The following is a 19,900-nucleotide window of genomic DNA, read 5'->3' as shown; positions in this document are numbered from 1 at the left end:
TAACACACTCTAACATTGCATCAGAAGTTAATTAAGCTTTCTTTAAGTTTGTCCAAAGCTGTGCAACAACCAACTAATTTATGTTTCTGCTAACTTCTAGCCCACATTCCATATAATTCATTACCTGACAAAAACCTTGGATACCATTAACCATTATCAGCAAATTTGAAATGTATGGCATTAGGGGCGTAGTTCTGAACTGGGTGAAAAGCGACGTACAGTCGTCCAACGCCTAGTGGGCATGTCACAAAATCTCACGAGATTAAAACGTGATAAGATATCTTGTGAATAGGAATAGGAATAAAATGTCCGGTGGAACAATAATAAAATAAATAAATTAATCACACAATAAATAAAAATGAACTTGATTTTTGAGCCCTTTTGTCAGTCATACATGCTCTTTGTCCGCTAGCATATACATAGAGTGCAGAATAGTGTAACTAAGTAGAAATGAAATTAGTAGATTGCAATATATCGTCATGTGTTTTTTTTCATTGTCGTTTTCTTAAAAGTAATGTTAAAATCTTGCCTCGTCTCGTCAACCCAATCTCGTGTATTGTCTTGTCTTGTGAGTGTCTTGTGATACCCCTACTGCCTAGTCCATCTACAGTATTATTACACATTCCCTATTAGGACATTAGGAAATGCCATATAAACACCGGAAGTGAACAATCAGTCACTGTTGAAACATGGAGAAGGGGTAGGATGACATCTGCTTCTTCCTTCTCCTTTTCGGACTTGTTGAATTGTGAGTGTACACAACATAACTTGCTGAACATAGCATAACCATTAACTTTTTGTTTTGATTCCACCGTTGTTCTTACTGCATTTTCATTAACTTTCCACCAGTCTTAATGTTTTTCAACATGCCAACAGAATATTTAAAGATTCATAACAGGCATTACACATTACACAGAGGTGGAGCCCAGAGGGAACGGCCGAGGGAAATATTACAAATGAAAGGCCCTCGCCCGTCACCTTGATTCAGTCTGGCTCTGGGCGCATTGCCAAATCAAAAAGTCAATATCAGAACATGACTGTAGAGATGCACAGATAGAGGGAGATGATGAGTCTGTCCACACAGTGATGATGATTGTTTTTCTCATCGAGGTTGCAGCCTTGTAAACCCCTCTGCTATCTTTTTCACATGCATTGACCTGACATCTCATTAGGTTTTACCTGCATTGTGCAATGAAACCCAATCCATATAAAACCCTGCCCTTACAAAGACAATCCTGCTCCGTTTTCACACTAAAATCTTTATTATTGTGCTTGTAGTTTGCAGAGATCTGCACTGCATCATGCTCAGATCTGTTTCCACCGTTTTTGCCCCTCACCTCTCTCAGTGTGGTGCACTTCAACATGTTTAAATTCCAGGAAGCTATTCAGTGCCCCTCTGCCTGCTCAAGCCACCTATTTGTGCCTACATGTGCAGGTCCAGCCCTCCTGCTGCCTGCACGCATAAATATAATTTAGCGATTGTCTCACTTCAAAGATCCACGTGTTACGCATTCACCCCATAAAATTTTGCAATTCCCTTTTAACTGCTGCAGATAAGTCTCATCACCAGGAGGGGCAAGGCTGCCTACAAACCGCCTTCGGGCTGTTTCAGATAAAACGCTCAGTGCACGCTGCTGCTGCTGCCAAGATGTCTGCTGCATCACTGCCGTGTCAGCCGTGATGGGGGAAAATTACAACACAGAGCTTATTTTGGTGACTCATCTGTGGTTACAAAAACATTTTGTAGTTAAGATTTTGCGCAAGAGTCCATTACTAACAATGACCCATTTAAAGTTCCAAGCATGACGGTTGTGACACATTTAAAGGGAAGTTGTTGATGTTACTCTCATTGGAGCACACCAAGTGTTTGGTAGCCAGATACTACAGTATGTAATGGAATGAATATTTAAGAAAACACACACACACACACACACACACATTACCATGTCTAAGAAGTCAGGTTGCCTTTATAGGCAAGGTTATCCCCTCATTATCGCATCCCCAGCTCGACCTGCCTGGCTGCCAAGATAAGAGCTGAGCACCTGTCCACAGTTTCCATCATTGTGACACGCCAAAGTACCCGACACTACGGGGGAAAATTCACCCACAACAACACACTCTGCAAAGACGGAGCACCGCAGAAAAGGGGGAATTACCTGCTTTTTACTAGAGTCCTCCAGCTGTATATCTTTCAGCGTTAATGGTAGCTTTTTAATCCTTTAGAGGTATTACCGTTGCTTTTACAGGGAGCTTTCTACTACTTTTTTTAGCGATCGTTCGTTCTTTACTCCAATGACGATGATAAACACTTGTTCAACTCTTCAGACACATTTGTAGTGTTTTTATGCATCATTCAGTGTTAATGTTTTTTTAATCTGAACATGCTCAACAAAGTACAAGTTGTCCCTTGTTTATTGCGGTTAATTGGTTCCAGACCTGACAGCGGTAAGTGAATTTCCGCAAAATAGGATTCAGTGGTAATAAATGGAATCTTTTAGAAGTTAGAGCATAGAAAACATGTTAAAACGTAACTTTTTTTTTTTTACCATTATTAGAGCTATGTACACATGAGATAACACCCCTACAATCACCGTTACACTCCTGTTATTCTTTCTTCGCCACATTGTTAATGTGCAGGCTACGGGATCACTGCAGGGACACAAGAGATGGCCACGGCTCCATAGCATGCTACCAAGTTAGCCTCCAATTAATTTATACTAAACTTAAGAAAGGGTTTCAGACAGAGTGGGGAAGAAAGCCAAAATAAGAAGCCAAAAACATACCACTTCCACATGGAATAGGAGGATAGCTCATTTTCACTCTATCATGCCCGTCATGCCGTGGCTGACATGCAGTATAATGGTAATGTGATGTAATGTCACGTCTCATCAATGCTTTGTGTCATTACTGACACCTAGTGGCCAGAATACTACATATAACTTGTATTTCAATATTTTTTTACTAAAAATGGGCCGCAGTCAACCACGAAACACCGTTCATTTATTTAATTCTTGGAAAACCACGATATATTGAGGGAGCCATATTTGAACCGCGATGTAGCAAGGGACGACTAGTATGCATGTGTGAATGCTTGCCCAATTCAACATGTCTGAAAAGGAGTAGGAAGAAGTGGAGTTTATTTAATCCACCCCCCTCAGTATTAATGAATATGCCTGATTGTTGCCTTCCAGATGCTGTCACTCGGTAGAGTCGGCACAGCCAAAGTGGCCAAGTTGAAAGCGATCTACAGGCAGCTGAGTGATGCACTGAAGAGGTATGCTAATGGAAACAATTGTCTACCCCTCTTAAATTTGCCTGTTGATACGATGGAGCCAAAGACTGCAAAACTCAAGTCGGGGAAAAAGGGTGATGTCGGACATTTGTGCCAAAAATGATCTAGAGGTTATTTGTTCTAGCATATTTTCAGCCTCACAGTACTTACCTAGCAGCACAGCAGTTCATCATTTTGCAGGAAAATGTGATTGGTACACCTGCGTAAGCCAATGATAACCAATACCATAGTGTAAAAAAAAAAAGTTCAATTTTGAGTTTACACCGTTTTTTTGCAACAGTGCCCAGGACTCAGAGCTGCATCTTTTGGAAGAGACCACAAAGTTCCGTGCCGACCTAAGGAGGCTCCAAGCCGACTTGGTGAGCGCAGAAGAGCCAAGCTCCTCCGAGGAGCCTGTGAGTGAGGCGGGCAGACTGAGGCTTCAGCTCCTGCAGGCGTTCAATGAGCTGAAAGCAGCTGAGGACAGAGACTACGTGACACAGCACCAGCTCAAGTGGTGAGCTTTCTGCACGGAACAGCAACTATTACATGTTGTTTAATCTCCACGTGAAAATGTACCACCACTTGGGATAAATATGATTTATCACATTTACACAATTGATCCAAATACCAGTTGCCAGTGGAATTTTAACATTTCCTCCCTGCAAAGTGTTTACTTGTCCAAGCGCTCTGGCGTCAGTGTGGGAGTTATTTCTGCTCCTCTCTCTCTAACCCTCATTTCTCACAAGCCACTTTCCTCAATTCTGCCGCAGGCCTCACTTTTCCTTCCTCCAAATCTCTCACCGCCACTATCGCAGCGTCCAAAGGGTCAGATGCGCCCAGAGAAATGGAAAAGAACACTTTTTGCACTCGAGTCAGACGGAGGTCACGGGAACATTGCTAGGCAACATAACATGCACTGCTGCTTCCTGAACATTCAGTCCTGTGACCCCCTTTATTTAGACAAACAAAAATAACACCCACTTTCTAGTCCCTTTGTGACATACTTGCCTCACCTTGCCTCACCTTGCCTCACCCTTGTTGCAGTCTCCAGGAAGAGAAGCGGTATCTGGTGAAGGAGAACAACATTCAGCACAAACCTGATGTAAGTTCATCACAGCAGCTGTCAGTTGGAGTTACTGCGATTTCACCTGAGAGGGGATGATTTTGAGTTTTACCTTAAGCCTCCATCCAAACTTCAGCATTAGTATTCCATCATGCACTGTTACAAACCTCGAAGAGTGGGTTTCAGCCTTATTAAATACAGCATGTATACTCGGCATACCCCAAAGGACAATACTGTAGAAATGAATATATTTTAGAGTAGTCCGTGTACAGCTTGTATAGCTGTACTACCCGCTGTAAATTATTTAAGACACAGCCATTATTGGCTGGCAAGACAAGTGAGTATTGAGGGTCTCCCCATGGGCGCTCAAGTAGGTTCAGGTCTGAAAGAGACATACTTGGTCACTCAATCACCTTCACCTTCACCTTCCTTAGCAAGGCACTTGATCATCTTGGAGTTGTTCTTAGCCTGGCTTGCGGCCCAGTTTCTGCCTTTGAATGTCACAGTGCATGTTGGAATTCATGTTTGAATCAATTCAATTCAATGAACCACAGTTTCCCAGAATAGGCAGCACTCGTGCAGCCGCAGACCATGCTTAGCTCTCTGCAAGACATACGTATCTTGCTACACTCTTGTGTTGCTGGCTAGTTAGACAAAAATAGCTGTGTGCTGAGCAATTGCTGTACTGCTGCTCAGTACATAAAATACATAAAGTATATACATATACAAATACAAGTATATACATTTCCATAGTGTTGTCCCTTGAAAAGATACACTGCAGCAAAATGGTTGCTGAAATGTGATTCACTTTTTTCAGATAGTGTAAGTAGAATAATTAATCTGCTGTTTGATCATACAGGATATGGAGAGCACCACAAAGACCCTCCAGGACAAATGTGAGAAACTTCAAAAGGAGGTGTCCCAAAGACAGGCGGAAGTCAGGTATTCATTTCCTCCTATGCACATACTGTATTTCCACTTTTTGTGGTTTTCTTGAGTGGAAAAGGGGCTCTGCGGCTATTAATTCTGTATGAAACACTTTGGGAGATTGTGTACTTGGTACATGTTTGCACAGAAGTCTGATGGAAGACATGGCAACCCATCAAATGCGGACATTGCAGGAACAGAAAGAGCTGGAAGACATGAAGAAAGTCATTCAACTCAAAGAGGTGTGTGTACGAGAGAGCGAGTGGGCATTGGTTCCATCTCACCATTAATAAAATAACAAATCTGCCTTCTCCCTTTCTCTCTTGTGTGTTGCAAGGCCGAGAAAGCTCAGCTCCTTGCCGCACCTGAGCAGATTTTAAAGGAGATTGGAGGGAAACGCTCCAAGAGGGAGTGAGTGCAAGAGACATGTCTAACAATTTGTATCCAATAAGTGCAGGAAATGCTCCAAATGCCGGGGATATAAAGTGTAAATGACCCGCTAAGACTGCAGCACAAGAAAACAGAAATGGCTCAATTCGTCCACTTGATACACACTCCCACACTGCCTTGGACTATCAAACTGTTCATTAAAGTAGATAACGCTGCAACTATGCCTAATAAAACCTTTTGTTCATTCTTAAAAGGTGTTTCAAATTGAAGGTGTCAAGATGTCATTGCTGGGAGTACCAAGTGTGAAGTGTTTTTTTTTTTTTTTTTAAGAGCCACAATGAAGATGCTAAAAGCGATGGATGCCGAGGTTTCAGGCATTAAGCGGCAAGCCAAGGAGGTGGAGGAGCACAATGGCCTCCTCAGGGCTCAAAAGGAGGAGCTGGCCAAGGAGCTGGAGGGTCTCAAGGCCCAAATAGAGGCCGGTGAGAGGAAGTGCAGGCAGCTGGAGAACGAGCAGGAGGTCAGCAGGGAAGAGGAGGCGGAGCTAATGGGGCACAGGTAAAGTGTTAACAATTGTTTGTATTCATTTATGCATTCATGCTGCACGAAGAACTACATTTGCATGCTTTTTTTTTCTTATTACCAGGGGGATCCTAGAAATGAAGTTGCAGAGTATCATGTGCGAGCGAAAGCTCCTCTACGAGAGTCAATCTGTGCAGCTCAAAGAGAAAAAAAGGTAAAAATAAATAAATAATACCATTTTAAAATACACTGTCCTTGAAGGGGATTTGTGTTAGAGCTCTGAAATGAACAAAGATGAACCTTGGAGTCAATTTGTGCTTTTAAACCAGATTGCAAGCAAACCAAACGTCTTCTGCAATCTTTAACGCGCCTCATTTGAGACAGTGGTGGTGATGAAAAATTTAATGTCTGGTGCAGGCAGATGCAAGCCTTCAGCAGGATGGAGCGTGGACTGGCCATGGCCACCGAGCAGCTCAAACACACGCAATCGACCTGCAGCGACTTACAAGCACAGGTGACCTGTCGCATGTCATATTTCACCCACTTTGCGGCTTAATGTTCAGACAAATTTTGGCTTTCATTTGTCCACGTTCCTGTTATTAGGAACATTAATATTTTCCATTACATCAGGAGCATGTTTTTTTTTGTTTTTTTTACGGCTTCCTGTAATTTCACTGTTGCGTACAGTTGGTGAAGCGAAAGAGAGAACTCAAGAGAAAGGTGTCAGCACATATCATACTCACATGAAAGGAAATCACTATGACACATCAGGGATTTTGCATAATTTGGAAATGTCGCAAACAAAGCATTTTTTTGCTGTCATTGTCAAAAATTGACGTCTAAGGATGTGTTTTAAGTGCCTTCAAATTTCAGTCATCACATCTTTTCCAATTTAACTGTATCAACAAATCATCACTTTAAAGGAAAGCTGCGCTTTTGTAGGTAATTTTGCTCATCATCCACAATCCTTATGTGAGACATGAACACACATCTTTCTCTCTTCCGTGTTTGTTCTAAAGTTTAAAAAACAGGTAAAAAGAGGCAGCTAATTAATGTGCGTAATGGGACACACCTATTCCGCCTATTAAAAGACCTCCAAAAACCTCCAACAAGGTTTTATGGTTTTATATACATGCTATTTTACCGTATTTTGATCATTTGAAGCATTACAGGAACTTCCTTTGTGGGCACAATGATTTCACATAGCGAGATGCTGTAGAAAGGAACGCTACACCTAGCATTAACTTTTCCAAAGTCAAAAACAGAAACATAGCAACAGTGGCGACAGCTCCAATATGTAGCGTTGCCTTTCGGTGGTGGCCTGAGGCACTGTGTGTGTGGTGAAGCTAGTTGCTAGCTGGCTAGTAGCTAGCTGATGTGATGTGGTGTGGCGAGGTGTCACTCTCCAGATAAGTAGTTCTTCGGCGTGATGTCGCTGTAACTTGGTTAATATGCAGGTCATTATGTCAGTGGAGCATTTTTGGAGTTTTTTTCAGAAAGCTTTATTAGCGGAATAGTTGTGCATTCTTAGCTGCCTCTTTTTGGCTGTTTTTATAGCTTTAGAACACACAGAAAAGAGAAAGACGTGTATTTCTCACATAAGGATTGTGGATGACGGGCAAAATTACCAAAAAATGTCTAGTTTTATTTTAATGTTGTTTACTATTATTGCAATTCATATGCTTTTAATTTTAAATATAGGTTTCTATTTACAGTACACGTATGTGGAAGTGTAGAAGTTGTTGAGACCAACAACAGTGCACAAAAAATTTTCACTGTGACTTTTTGACTTCAATTTCCAGTTAGGTGCTCTTCTGAGAAGAGGGGCCAGCGTTGCGCAAAGGATGGCTCTTCAGAAGGAAGTGGATGCTCTCAAAGTCAGCTTTGAAAAACAGGTGAGGATGTGGGCACAGTGTGTGGGCGCCAACAATATTGTTTGCGACGGTCGCGTGTGCCGCCTCATTAGTCCTGCATATCTACTACTGCAGGGACAAAGCGTAGCATTGTCTACCTCCTTTTAATTGCTCGCAAAAAGCAGCTGAGAACAATGCTAAATATCCCACCCCCTCTCTTTCTTTGCAAGTTACCAAAAAGCAAAGAAGCGAGCCAGAAGCAGCAGCAGTATGGGATCATTCAGGAGCTGCTGAGGGAATCAGATGGCCTGAGACAAGAACTGCATCACCTCCGCTGTCTCACGTACATTAAAGCAGAGGAAAGGGGCCACAAGCACCGTGAGATGATAAGAGCTGAGGTGCAGCAGAAGCACACACACCCGCACACGTAATAACCTGCTCATGTGGTGGAAACGCATATTTTCCACAGACTGTTTTTGAGATTTTAAAGGCCCCTCTTCCTGTGTCATTGAATCCATCCACAGCAAATGAACCAACACATCCGACAGGAACTGCAAGAGAAGGAGCTCATCATGATGCACCACAGCAAGCTGAGTGCTATGCTGCAGCGCAGGTGTCATGCTTGTTTTCCCATTTTTCTTTGCTTGGTGCCAGCTTCCCTTCATTTAATGTTTGCACGGATAAGGACACAACCTTATATGCAGCAAACTGATGTGACCAGTTTCTCCTTAAACTCATCTTGGCAATTTATGACGCTCACCTCACGCTGCCGGCTGCAACGCCAAGCTCTCACTTAAAAGGCATCTGTTGTCTGCAGACACTGATTACAAGCCTGACTGAGCCGCTAATTAATTGTTCCTTTTATTCCTCAGAGTGCTACAGTACGGCGGACTTTGCGACGCGATCACCGAGGAGAAGAATAAGTATGTCAAGCTCAAGCAGATTGCCTCACAGAGGCTCACGGAGTTACTGGAGCAAGTGAAGGTGCTTGAAAATGAGCTGGAGATCCAAAAAAGTATCGCTACCAGGAAGGACAGGTGTGTGCATCATATTGTTGGAGGAAAATACAGTCTCTATACCCTTTTATAACAATATATCTTCTCATGGCACAATACTATGACAATGAATATACTGTAGAGTGGTCATTGTACACCTTGTTTAGTAGTATATACATTTACTATCCACTGAAAATTAGTCATCACACAGCCATTGACTAAATAACTGGCAACACAATTGAGTCCCAGGATAATTGTGTCTTGCCTACGGCGAAGCATGGTGTGGTAACGTCATGGCCTGGGGCTGCACGAGTACTGCCTGCACTGGGCACCTGCAGTTCACTGAGGGAAACGTACTGTGTAATTCTGAAGCAGAAACTGAGCTGCCTGGCAGTTTTCCAATGTGACAAGGAGCTCAAACCCTCAAAATGACAAGTGCCTTGCTGAGGAAGGTCAAGGTGGCCAAGTATGTCTCCTGCACACCTGAGCCCTATTGAGCACCTGCGGGACATCCTTGAGCGAAAGGAAGTGAGTCCACAAGCTCCACCAGTGATGTCACCATGGAAGAGAATTCCAGTAATGTGCAGCTCTGGTGAATTCCATGCTCAAGAGGATTAAGTCAGTGCTAGACACCAACATGTCCAAATGATTTGGACATATTTGCTGTAATCTGTACCTACTGGTGCTGCCAGTTGACACGATAGTAAATCCATACTGGTACAGTATATACAACCTGTACACTGACTACTCTTAAACTATCCATCCTTTTTCTATGCCGCTTATCCTCATTACGGTCGGGGTACACCCTGGATTGGTCGCCAGCACATATAGACAATCATTCACGCTCACACATTCATACCTCTGGACAATGTAGAGTCCAATGAACCTACTATGCATGTTTTTGGAACGTGGGAGGAAACCCGTGCATGCAAACTCCACAAAGAGATTTGAACCCAGGTCTTCCCAAACTTCTGACTATGTGGCCAACATGCTAACCACTCATCTACCGTGATGCCTCTTTTTAAATTGTATCCTGGTTTCATTTCTATAGTATCGTCCCTTGAGAAGATATAATAAATGTGAAATGTGAGGGCTGTACTGTACGCACTTATGCTGTTGTGTTGTCTTTTTTTTTTTTTTTTTTTTTTTTTTTTAACAGGTTCCTGACTAAAGTTCATATGAAGATTTCTAAAAGCTGCAAAATGAAGGATAAATTACACAACAACATCAACAAGGTCCAGGCTGCTTTTAAGTGCGATATATGGACATGGAAGTACTGGGAGTCTCTCGAGGATCTGTGTTTTGCTTAACATCCTGCAGGTTGCTTGGCAGAGCCGTCAGGTTGATCAGGAGCGTGAGGACAACGAAGTGGAGTTACGGAGGCTCAGGCAAATGATCAGCCACCAGGAGCAAATGCTTCTCGATATGAACAAGAACCAGGAAGGAACCGTACAGCGGCGCAATCTGTTGTGTGTATAAATTCAAGTAGGCGATTTGAAAAATGAGCATGCGTCATTTTTTTGTTTTGCCATCTTCCCACGCAGAGGCATCCAGCTGTTGGAGCACGAGGAGGTCTTGTTCGACTACCAGGAGAAGGTGAACATGCAGGAGGTGGCCATCAATGAAGGCACCGTGGCACTGGAGAACCTGGAGAAGGAGATGAGAGACTTAAAGGTGGCCATCAGAGAGGTGACGAGACAGATCGGCTTCAAGAGGAAAGAGGTGCTGGTCCAGAAGAAACTGGAAGAACAGATTACTATGCTGCAGATAGAGGTAGGATAAGTGATGAGCCTTGCTTGTTAGTTTTACAACAGGGTTGGACAGTGTGTTCCTTTCTTGCCAGTAAATGTATTATGCTGTAATGGATGGGTATTGCCTCAACACATGCAGTACAATGACTCCATCATGAGTATCGGTATGGACTTTAAGTTTCATTCTGTGTCATCATCTCAGAATTCGAGGAAGTGCATGAAGTTTATGCCAGTGCAGGATTGCATTGCTCAACTTTAATGTGCATGTTGGCCAGTCTGAAGGCGCCATTAAGAGTCTAGCAGTGATTGGATCCGTGTTTTAAACATACCTTTTAATGAAACCTATATAGGCAGGCTGGAATATGCTCACCATCCATCTTTATGTTAAACCAATGGGCTGTTTGACAGAAACAACAGTGTCACCATCTCATCTTAGAAGGCGACCATGCATTAAGATGAGCATCCAAACAAGGAGACAGAAATGGAATAAAACCAAAAATGAAGCTACTTTACAATGCATAGAGCGACACCTTTTCACCAGCCAGCGTCCGCGTCGAGGGATCGGGTGTGTGTGTTGCCGCTGTACACTACTGCTATCAGGCTGACACGTTTTGACTTGCAGATACTTTAGATGAAACTTGTGTCATCCCAGTCTTCTTGGATGATCACATTGTTGGATCTGACTTTGCCATGTGCTGCCATTTGAGAGAGACAACCCCACCCATCTGTTTGCTCCGTCTGGTGTTTACCATTATCCCGTTTCTTTCTTTCTATCTTACATATTGTGTTGTATTGTTGTCGTCATTGCTCCCAGTAGCTCTTAAAGGTCCTCCATTTAACTGTTTTACAGTAAATACATCTCAGAGTATATTGTGTGTTGCCAAACATCTAGCCTAGATTCTTGAATGTAGACAGTTTAAAAGTTCTTTTAGTAAGCCCCACTGGGAACCCCCTCATTTTGTTTGCAGCTTTTATGCTAACGAGCTGTTTTTGTCCACTGTCTTTGACAGAGTGCGTGCACTTTATCCGCTTTTTAGATAGTACACTGCACCGCTGCACTTGTCCAACACAGTAGATACCATACAGCACATACAACAACGAAACATTAATGAGTGCTCATACACAGGCTCTAGGGACACATTGTTCAAACGTCATTAAAATATCAATTTGCCATCGTAGAGGACCTTGAAGAGACGTCTCCTGCTTGTAATGCCATATCTTGCTAAGAGGCGTAAGGATGAACGTTATAATCAGTATGACAACACAGGATATATCCTTCCTGTGTCCAGTCTCCTCTGTTATTCCTTCTGTCAGCTCATCTGTCTATCCATCCTGTTTATGCCAAGCATTCTGCCTCCAGTGTACAACAGATCATTTTCCAAATTGCTCATCTTGGTCCACCGGGGAGGCCCAAATTAAATCCATTGGAGGACGCTTGCCAGTTCAATTCACTCTCTATGCGAATGCAATCTCCATGCCATCCATTCCTCACAGACATTATGTATTTGTATTCATCTGTGACCACTTTATTTGCTCATCCCATGCCGGACACCCCTTTCCCTTTAGATGGCAAATTTAGACAAAGATAGATCAGGCCATCTGCGAGACTATTGCAGTTCAATATTCCGCGGCTTTTATTTGCTTGGAATTTTAATAGAAGCCGGTGTTGGATTCTGTGTGTTTATGAGTTGCTGGCATCTCCCCCTGCATGCGTAATGCTGGGATAACTCCCTTGCAACAGTTGGAAACAGTCGCTTCATCCTCATCCGCAGATAATGTCACAACCCTTTTGGACAGAAAGCCCTCACTCCCATCACTATTTCTTCCAGGGAGGAGCAGCTGACACGCTGCACACTCCCTGTGGTGGTGAGTCATTCTGTGTCCTCGATTTTCATCCAACCTGTCTGGAAGTCGAATGTGGGGAAACCCGCCGCCGAAAGATGCTGCAAATAGAAACAAAACAAGCTTTGCTTTATATCCATTGTGAGCCATTTGTCTGGATAGATCTGGCAACTGTTTGTCATTCCTGCAATATTACTCTCCACGGTGGGAAGGGAGTTGACACCTTTAATAAAACTTAGAGATAAAGACCAGTCTTAGGGTTGTTCTGTCAAAATGTACCTATTTTAGCACCTTGTCCACATGTTTTCCACATGTGTATTATCATAATTAATTTAACCACAAGGATTGGCCTTCTATAACATAAAGTCTTTAATTTCATGCATGGCCTGCACCATCGTTATCATTCTTTTAATGTGTTTCAAGATTTGCTGAAGCCTGAGGATGCTTCATTTTCTTTTATTTTCCTATCTAAGCAGTATGAGAGTAAGGGGGAGGGGGGCTTAATCATCATCATCAAGTAATTTGGTGGTCGAAATCAGGCTTTGATGATTAAACTGTTCCTTATTATTATTATTATTATTATTATTATTAGTATTATTATTATTTAATAATAATAATAATAATAATAATATTAGGGCATAAGTGATAGCCCTTTTGAAACTGCTATGTTTATTATTGTTATTATTAATATTATTATTCTCCCAATTTAATCGCATTTTTGAGGGCCTTAACATGCATGAAAACTCATCAAAATTTGCAAGCCTGTCCGGTCACCCAGAAGCCCCCCCATTTAAATTTTTTTTTTAAATTAGCCCCTGCCACCAGTTTCATGGATTGGCCCGAAATTTGGTGAAGACTTCAATCATGACAGGACACACAAAGAAGTCTCAAGAACCCATATTCCCAAATGAACAGGACATCGGCCATGTTGTTATGCGGCGGAAAAGGACATGACCGCGTGGCCACCTTGGCACCACTGTCGCCCCCACCTGGCCAAAAATTATCGTTCCGCTGTTTTTTTTTAATGCCCTCCAGTTCTTGTCGACCCAGATGGCGCCCCCTACTGGATAAATACTATGCATTTTCAGTAATAAAAAAAGTTTAAAAAAATAAAAATAAATAAATAAAAGTTTTTTAAAAAAGAAAAAAAAAAAAGAAAGAAATCTGTCCTGCTTAACTTAAAACAGATAAATTGAGTGTCCAGCCTTCATCATTATTAGAGCTGTCAACTATTTGTGTTTTATTTATGACTGGCAACATTTAAATTGTACACTACTTTATTTGCTAAGCACGTCACCACTCAGTGTGGCCATCGTTTTGTGCTTTGTGTCTTTGTGTGATCATTATATAAAAAGGTACAAAGTCTGAATTGAACAGTTATAATAATAATAATAATAATAAAAAAACTACTAAGAGTTGAAGCAAATATTCTTTGACCCTTTGTGAGCTACTCAAAGTCAGCTGGTGGGATAGGAGACCCCTGTGATAGTATCACCATCATAAGGCTGGACACGCTATGTGTTTATGTTCATTAAACAACCACACACAAATAGTGTTTTTTTGAGGACAAGACATAATTAGTATCATGACGACAAGTGAGCCAAATTGTTCATTGACACTTGAAAAAGTTAGTACGTACCTCATGAACGTAACATCCACTTCCCCGTGGGACAAAAACAAGCATTGCTTGTTCGTTTTAAAAACAAAATGTCACTATGTTAAAAAGTCACATTTGGAGTCAGAAGACGAGAAGCTAGGCGAATAATTCTATGTGGCAACACAAGTGTGATGGGTGCTCGGGTTGCCACATCAAGCTAGCTAGCTGCCACCAGTGACAACTAGGCAAAGCGTGTAAACGTAAATGCAAGAAAAGTCAAACAGCAATAGCTTTGATAAGGGAGTGATCAAACACGCTGGCATCGATTGGCGTAGCCTTTGCCAAGCTGTCAAACTGAAGCCATTGAGGTTTTACGGACGAGTGTCGATGCTCACAGCAGTACGGGACAAAGTGCGACCCTTGTCGGCTCTATATGGGTGTTGGCAACCCCACGTGACACAGCACACATGTAGGGTTTGCCGCCGCACGCCGATCGGTTTTTGTGATGGGTTTTGAAAGGCATATGCCGATCACATGTTACTGAAATCTGCCGATTCTAACCGGTGGCCGATTGGCGCATCCCTAGTAGATACTGCAATTACAGTATTTACCCTTGCTTTTCATTCAGAACCCAGAGAAGCGACATGGCATCCCACAGTCACATAATGAGGTGCCATCGTTATGGAATACCTTTACAGTCAGGCAGTGTCCCGCCTCTGTTCTACCTCAGACGCTCGCCCCCCATTCTGTGTCTGCGCGTTTTGTACAGCGCAGCCGCGATCACAGCTTCTCTAATGGTATACTGTTGTACAAAGCTGGCCTCGCTGTCTTCCGTTTGGCCTAGTTTGCAAATCTCCCGAATGTTTTTAGCTCTGAAGAGACATGTGGCTGAAATCTGGTGCAGCACCCTCCACCCCCAGAGAGATTTTTAAAGAAGAGATGATTTGTGTAAAGGTTTGTCGGCTACACATGGGCTGAGAAGTGCTTTACAGATGGCAGTGCATTGCGCGGATTATATTTTCCTCCTTCCAAATTTATTTAAAAGTGCATTTTAAAGTCATGGACGGTTTACTTGCTCACAGGAAGTGTTTATGATATGGTGATCAAATGGTGTCATGTGGGTATCGTCTGCTGGAGATGTGATTATTATGACAACTGCAGATAACCCCGCGCCCCATCTGTCAGCTCAAATTCTCCCTTTTTTATTTTTTCTCTTTTGATTTCACATCCTTTATCTACCGCTGCTTTCATGCTTCTTCCACTTTATCTCCTTCCTGTATCGCTCTCACCCATCTCTGCCTTGGTGTCCATAAGCGGTGCCGTTCACATGACGCCCATATGACACAGAGGGGTGAGGCAGCTGTATTTTAAAGGGCCCCGAGATGTCACTTTGGATCAGACTTAACCGCCTGTTGGCACTAAGAGAGGCTTCGTTAATCTGGTGAAGTCGGAGGAAATGGGAATCATCACTTTGTTCCACGCTGGCTTCACACACGTTGCGGTGCAGGCGTGTAAACACACATAATCCGCGTGGTTGAGCGGAGGGAAGCGGCTGTTTCATAAGACGGGTCGGGTCAAGACCGCCTGTGTCTCCCTCGTTGTTTTCACACCCTATTTTTCCTCTTCCAGCTCATCCTTACTTCCTCAAGGAGTCCGATTGATCCCCTCCGGCATCCAGAAATATTTTCTCATGTTGCTTTTTTATGCATGTGACAGTGCACCTGTCTGTTTTTCTCTTGCGTTCTATTTTCTGCTACGGCTGCTTGATCATCTCAGCTTCATATGTTTATGTCTACAGTATATTGCCACAATCATTTTAACTAATATACCCAGCCTTTGAGCTTATTATTCATTGTTCCAACTGGAATGCAACACAAGCTAGTTTTTAGGCAGTGGATTGGAACTGCTGGACAATTAGCTATAATTCTACCTCCATTTTGCTGTTTGGTTATTTGCATTTGCAGTATCTACACATTCGTCTATGGCAGGGGTGTCCAAGCTGCGGCCATTTTCGGCGTTTTCTTTTTTTGGCACTGGGCATATTTATTTTCTATACTGCTTGTCCTTATTAGGGTCACGGTTGAACTGCAGCCTATCCCAGCGCACATTTATAAAAAAACAACCATTCATATTCACATTCACACATATGGGCAATGTGGAGTTTCTAATTAACCCAACATGCATGTTTTTGGGATGCGGGCGAAGCCACAGGAGCCGGAGAAAACCCACGCAAGCACGGGGAGGGTGTGCAAAGTCCACATAAAGATGCTCCAACAGAGGTTCAAACACTCAAACTCAAAATAAGTTGCAATTTTACGAGAATAAACTTGTAATAGTACGAGGAAAAATAATATTGTTTTAGTGCAGGGAGTTTAAATATTAAAGAAAAAATGTTATTTTTTAAAGTTGTCATATTATGCGTAACAAAACAGAATAAAGTTGTCATTTTTGGAAAATTAGCTTGAGGAAAAAATGTATATATTTGGGGGGGAAAAAGCAAAGACCAAAGTTCATACTAATAATACTTTTAATACCTCACAAAGCTGAGGTGCAGTTTCTTCTTGAAATATTTTTAACTTTTTAGCATATGCACTTGTGTTGTTTTAAAAAATATCAAAGTGGCCCTTGCATCTTTTCATTTTTCACAATGTGACCCTCGCTGGAAAGTTTGGACACCCTTGGTCTATGGTAATGGTAATGATTTGAAACATGCTGAACAAAGTTGCCGTACATTGAAGCATATCACACGTTTACTTGCACAATTCAGCATGTCTGAAAAGGAGTAGGAAGAAGCAGAGCTTATTACATCCTCCTCCATGTTCTCAGGTTACACATTGTATCTTTATCTCACAGTTGCTGGAGGCCCGAGATCAGACGCTTGATCATCTAATGCAAACCGCAGATTACAAAGAGCTAAAAGGCTCCGACCCTTCGTCTTCTGACCTGGTCAGGAAGGTTGAGAAGGTATTCTCCAACTTTTATTATGTTCTTGATTTGGTTGACATTGTGTGGTTAAAGAAGCTGTTGTGTCTCATTCGTCGTAGCTGGAGGCCAACCTTGCCGAAAGGGAGAGGCAGCTTTTGGAGAAAGAGCTCCTGGTGGACCAGGTGACCCGGCTCTTGAAGCCCCTCCAAGAGCAGAACGACAATTGCCAGCAAGACAGACTGTCATTGGCCAAGAAGGTAGCTTTCAAAGGATGAGGCTCAGCTCACATCAATACATGTTCTCACTTGTTGATGTCCAGTTGAACGAGCTGCGGACACGCATCATTGACGCCAGCCGCCGTCTGATGGCCACGTCTGCAGAACTGTCAATGAAGCAGGCTGCCACCCTGTGCCTCCAGCGGGAAATCAAAGAAAAACAGCTCCAGGTCAGAGGTGGAACCATGATGAACAATCGGGAGCCTGTATGTTTGCGGCTACAATACCGTGTCAGGTGACTGGGTTTTTATATTACCCCCAGATGGACAGGAGTCACAGGCGGCTGGAGCAAGGCCTGCCACCCTGCCCAGAAATGGAGGAGGAGTGGAGGAGGATGCTCCAGGACAAGAAGAGGAGACAGAGAGACAAAGAGGAGCGAGAGAGGGTAAAAAGAAATAACCACACTTACAAAGATCACCGCTCAGGACTTGATTGAAGCTCTTGAGGGAAGAGGAGGAGGAGAAAGGAATTGATTAAAGCCACAAGGCAAGTGTTGCTTTCTACCTGTGTGTGTGCACGGTGATGCAGAGGAGAGATTTAACATGCTGGCACAAAGGCTCGGCAAGGACAAGATGAGATTTGTCAACAGGCCCAACACCAGACTGGCACACAAGGCGGCATCAGTCGTGTCTGAAAGGAGTCCAGCTGCTCTCATCTGTAGTGTCTTCTCATCCGCATTATTCTCGGTTATGGCTGCTGCCCCATAAAAGGACACCACAAAGCTCCACATGCAGATGCAAGACAGAACATTGTGAAATTCAAAAATCATCATAGCCTCTTCAGAGTTCAATGTGTTTCCTGTTAGTTGGCCAGCCTTTTTTTTCTAATTTAAAGCTAATACTTCTGGCATCCATGCCAGACAGTAATCCATTCATATCCTTTGAAGTCTCTTGGATTTCAGCTCACCTCATTTCAGTGCTGCATGAATTTGAGGTCATGAGGTCCATGGCGGCTTTTTTACCCTTCAACAGAACTTTGACCCCACATCTAATCAGCCATGCTGTATATATCAATGGATGGATGCCCTCAGAGCAGTTGAACAGTATAGATTCCCAATTCAATATATGTCAAGACTACTGGTGTTTAAACATGCAATTCAAAGGCCTAGCTAATCAGAAGCCCGAAGAAAGCTGTCTCGGGAAAAGACAACAAAAGGATCATCCAGTTTAATACAGTCCCTCATTTATCGTCGTTAATTGGTTCCAGATAAGTGAATTTCCGTGAAGTGGGATTGCTTATTTATAGGGATGTCCCGATCCGCTGTATTTTAAAGATCAGATAATACCGGCTTCCGCCATGAGATCGGCCCGATCCGGTTGCCGCATAACGTTCGGAACTCTGGGCCACACTCCAACATGGTAGGCGCGGTAATGCGCCTCAAAGCTGATTGCCACTCGACTCGCGCCACCCGCAAGAAGAAGAAAACGCAACACCACATTGCAGACATGAACGAGGTGTACCGTGGTGAAGTTAGTTTCATGTTGGACATTGGATATTCGGCTCTATAGCTACAGCGCTAGTTCCCTCTCACTGTACCCGGACTGCTGTGTCATGGTGCAGGGCGCTCACACCGGAAGCACTGCTCTAAACACTGGTTGTTTATACTTGGGACCGTTATTAAATTACTATTGCGTTGAAGAGAGTTTGTTAAAAAAAAAAAAAGTCATATATTCTAAATCACACCACAAATTGATCTAAAACCATGTCAAATCATTAGTATTTCACACGCCCATTTTTATCTTTTATTAGAGCTTTTATTGGATTAGGGACCTGACTCATAGAGGTTTTTTACAAACGGCAAACAATATTGTTGGTTATGCTGTGTCAGCAGTAGTAAATTCAGCAATACTTTGCATTATTTTTAATGCTTTGAAGAGCTATGTTCATAACCATATTCAATTCCACAAATTCATGCTTGTAACAAAAGCTTATTATTAAAAAAAATTGGATAGGGACATCCCTACTTATTTAAAAATGGAATATATTTGTAGTTAGAGCATAGAAACCCTGTTTATGACTTTCAAAATAAGTTTTTTAACATTGTTAGAGCCCTGTAGATTTGAAATAACACCCCTATAGTCATCTTTAAACTCCTATTATTCTTAGTTTACATCACATTGTGCAACTGTAATGCGCAGGCTACAGGATCACTGCCGGGACATAAGAGATTGCCTCAGCTCATAGCATATAGCAAGCTACCGAGCTAACTAGTTGGCCTCCAATTTATTTGTTCTAAACTTAAGAAAATGTTTCAAACGGAATGGGGAAGAAATACAAAGTCAGAAGCCAAAAACTTACCACTTCCACACGAAATGGGAGAACTTTTTTTCACGTTGTCAGGTCGAACATGCCATGGCTGACTCCATGCAGTGTGACGGTAATCAACTCTAAAGTAATGTCTCATCAATGTAACATTCCTGACGCCTATTGACCAGAATACTACACGTGACTTGTCTTTCCATATTTATGGACTAATAATAGGGCAT

The 19,900-nt window shown here is 42.6% G+C and overlaps 2 protein-coding genes across 3 annotated transcripts in view; one reads left to right on the top strand and one right to left on the bottom strand.

The window, feature by feature from the left end:
- Window positions 1-19,900, top strand: part of ccdc146 (coiled-coil domain containing 146) — a 62,228-nt gene that overhangs the window by 20,195 nt on the left and 22,133 nt on the right. For both annotated transcript variants that reach the window (XR_008573792.1, XM_054799983.1), the window contains exons 6-25: window positions 3,192-3,274; window positions 3,573-3,788; window positions 4,319-4,376; window positions 5,197-5,279; window positions 5,413-5,506; window positions 5,602-5,675; window positions 5,985-6,212; window positions 6,301-6,390; window positions 6,594-6,690; window positions 7,979-8,071; window positions 8,260-8,427; window positions 8,554-8,642; window positions 8,902-9,066; window positions 10,184-10,259; window positions 10,345-10,493; window positions 10,569-10,797; window positions 17,068-17,178; window positions 17,259-17,396; window positions 17,459-17,584; window positions 17,677-17,799. Coding sequence is in view for 1 of the 2 variants with exons in the window: in XM_054799983.1 (XP_054655958.1) it covers window positions 3,192-3,274; window positions 3,573-3,788; window positions 4,319-4,376; window positions 5,197-5,279; window positions 5,413-5,506; window positions 5,602-5,675; window positions 5,985-6,212; window positions 6,301-6,390; window positions 6,594-6,690; window positions 7,979-8,071; window positions 8,260-8,427; window positions 8,554-8,642; window positions 8,902-9,066; window positions 10,184-10,259; window positions 10,345-10,493; window positions 10,569-10,797; window positions 17,068-17,178; window positions 17,259-17,396; window positions 17,459-17,584; window positions 17,677-17,799 (2,490 nt within the window). In the remaining variant the exon portion in view is untranslated. The remainder of the gene's footprint in view (window positions 1-3,191; window positions 3,275-3,572; window positions 3,789-4,318; window positions 4,377-5,196; window positions 5,280-5,412; window positions 5,507-5,601; window positions 5,676-5,984; window positions 6,213-6,300; window positions 6,391-6,593; window positions 6,691-7,978; window positions 8,072-8,259; window positions 8,428-8,553; window positions 8,643-8,901; window positions 9,067-10,183; window positions 10,260-10,344; window positions 10,494-10,568; window positions 10,798-17,067; window positions 17,179-17,258; window positions 17,397-17,458; window positions 17,585-17,676; window positions 17,800-19,900) is intronic.
- gsap (gamma-secretase activating protein) overlaps window positions 12,509-19,900 on the bottom strand; it is a 36,019-nt gene continuing 28,627 nt past the window's right edge. Inside the window, exon 33 of the transcript XR_008573794.1 lies at window positions 12,509-12,718. The gene's annotated coding sequence lies outside the window, so the exon portion shown is untranslated. The remainder of the gene's footprint in view (window positions 12,719-19,900) is intronic.

This window comes from Dunckerocampus dactyliophorus, chromosome 15 (genome assembly GCF_027744805.1).
Source record: "Dunckerocampus dactyliophorus isolate RoL2022-P2 chromosome 15, RoL_Ddac_1.1, whole genome shotgun sequence".
Lineage (NCBI taxonomy): Eukaryota > Metazoa > Chordata > Actinopteri > Syngnathiformes > Syngnathidae > Dunckerocampus > Dunckerocampus dactyliophorus.
The sequence above is the reverse complement of the archived record's forward strand: the minus strand, read 5'-3'. Positions and strand labels throughout refer to the sequence as shown.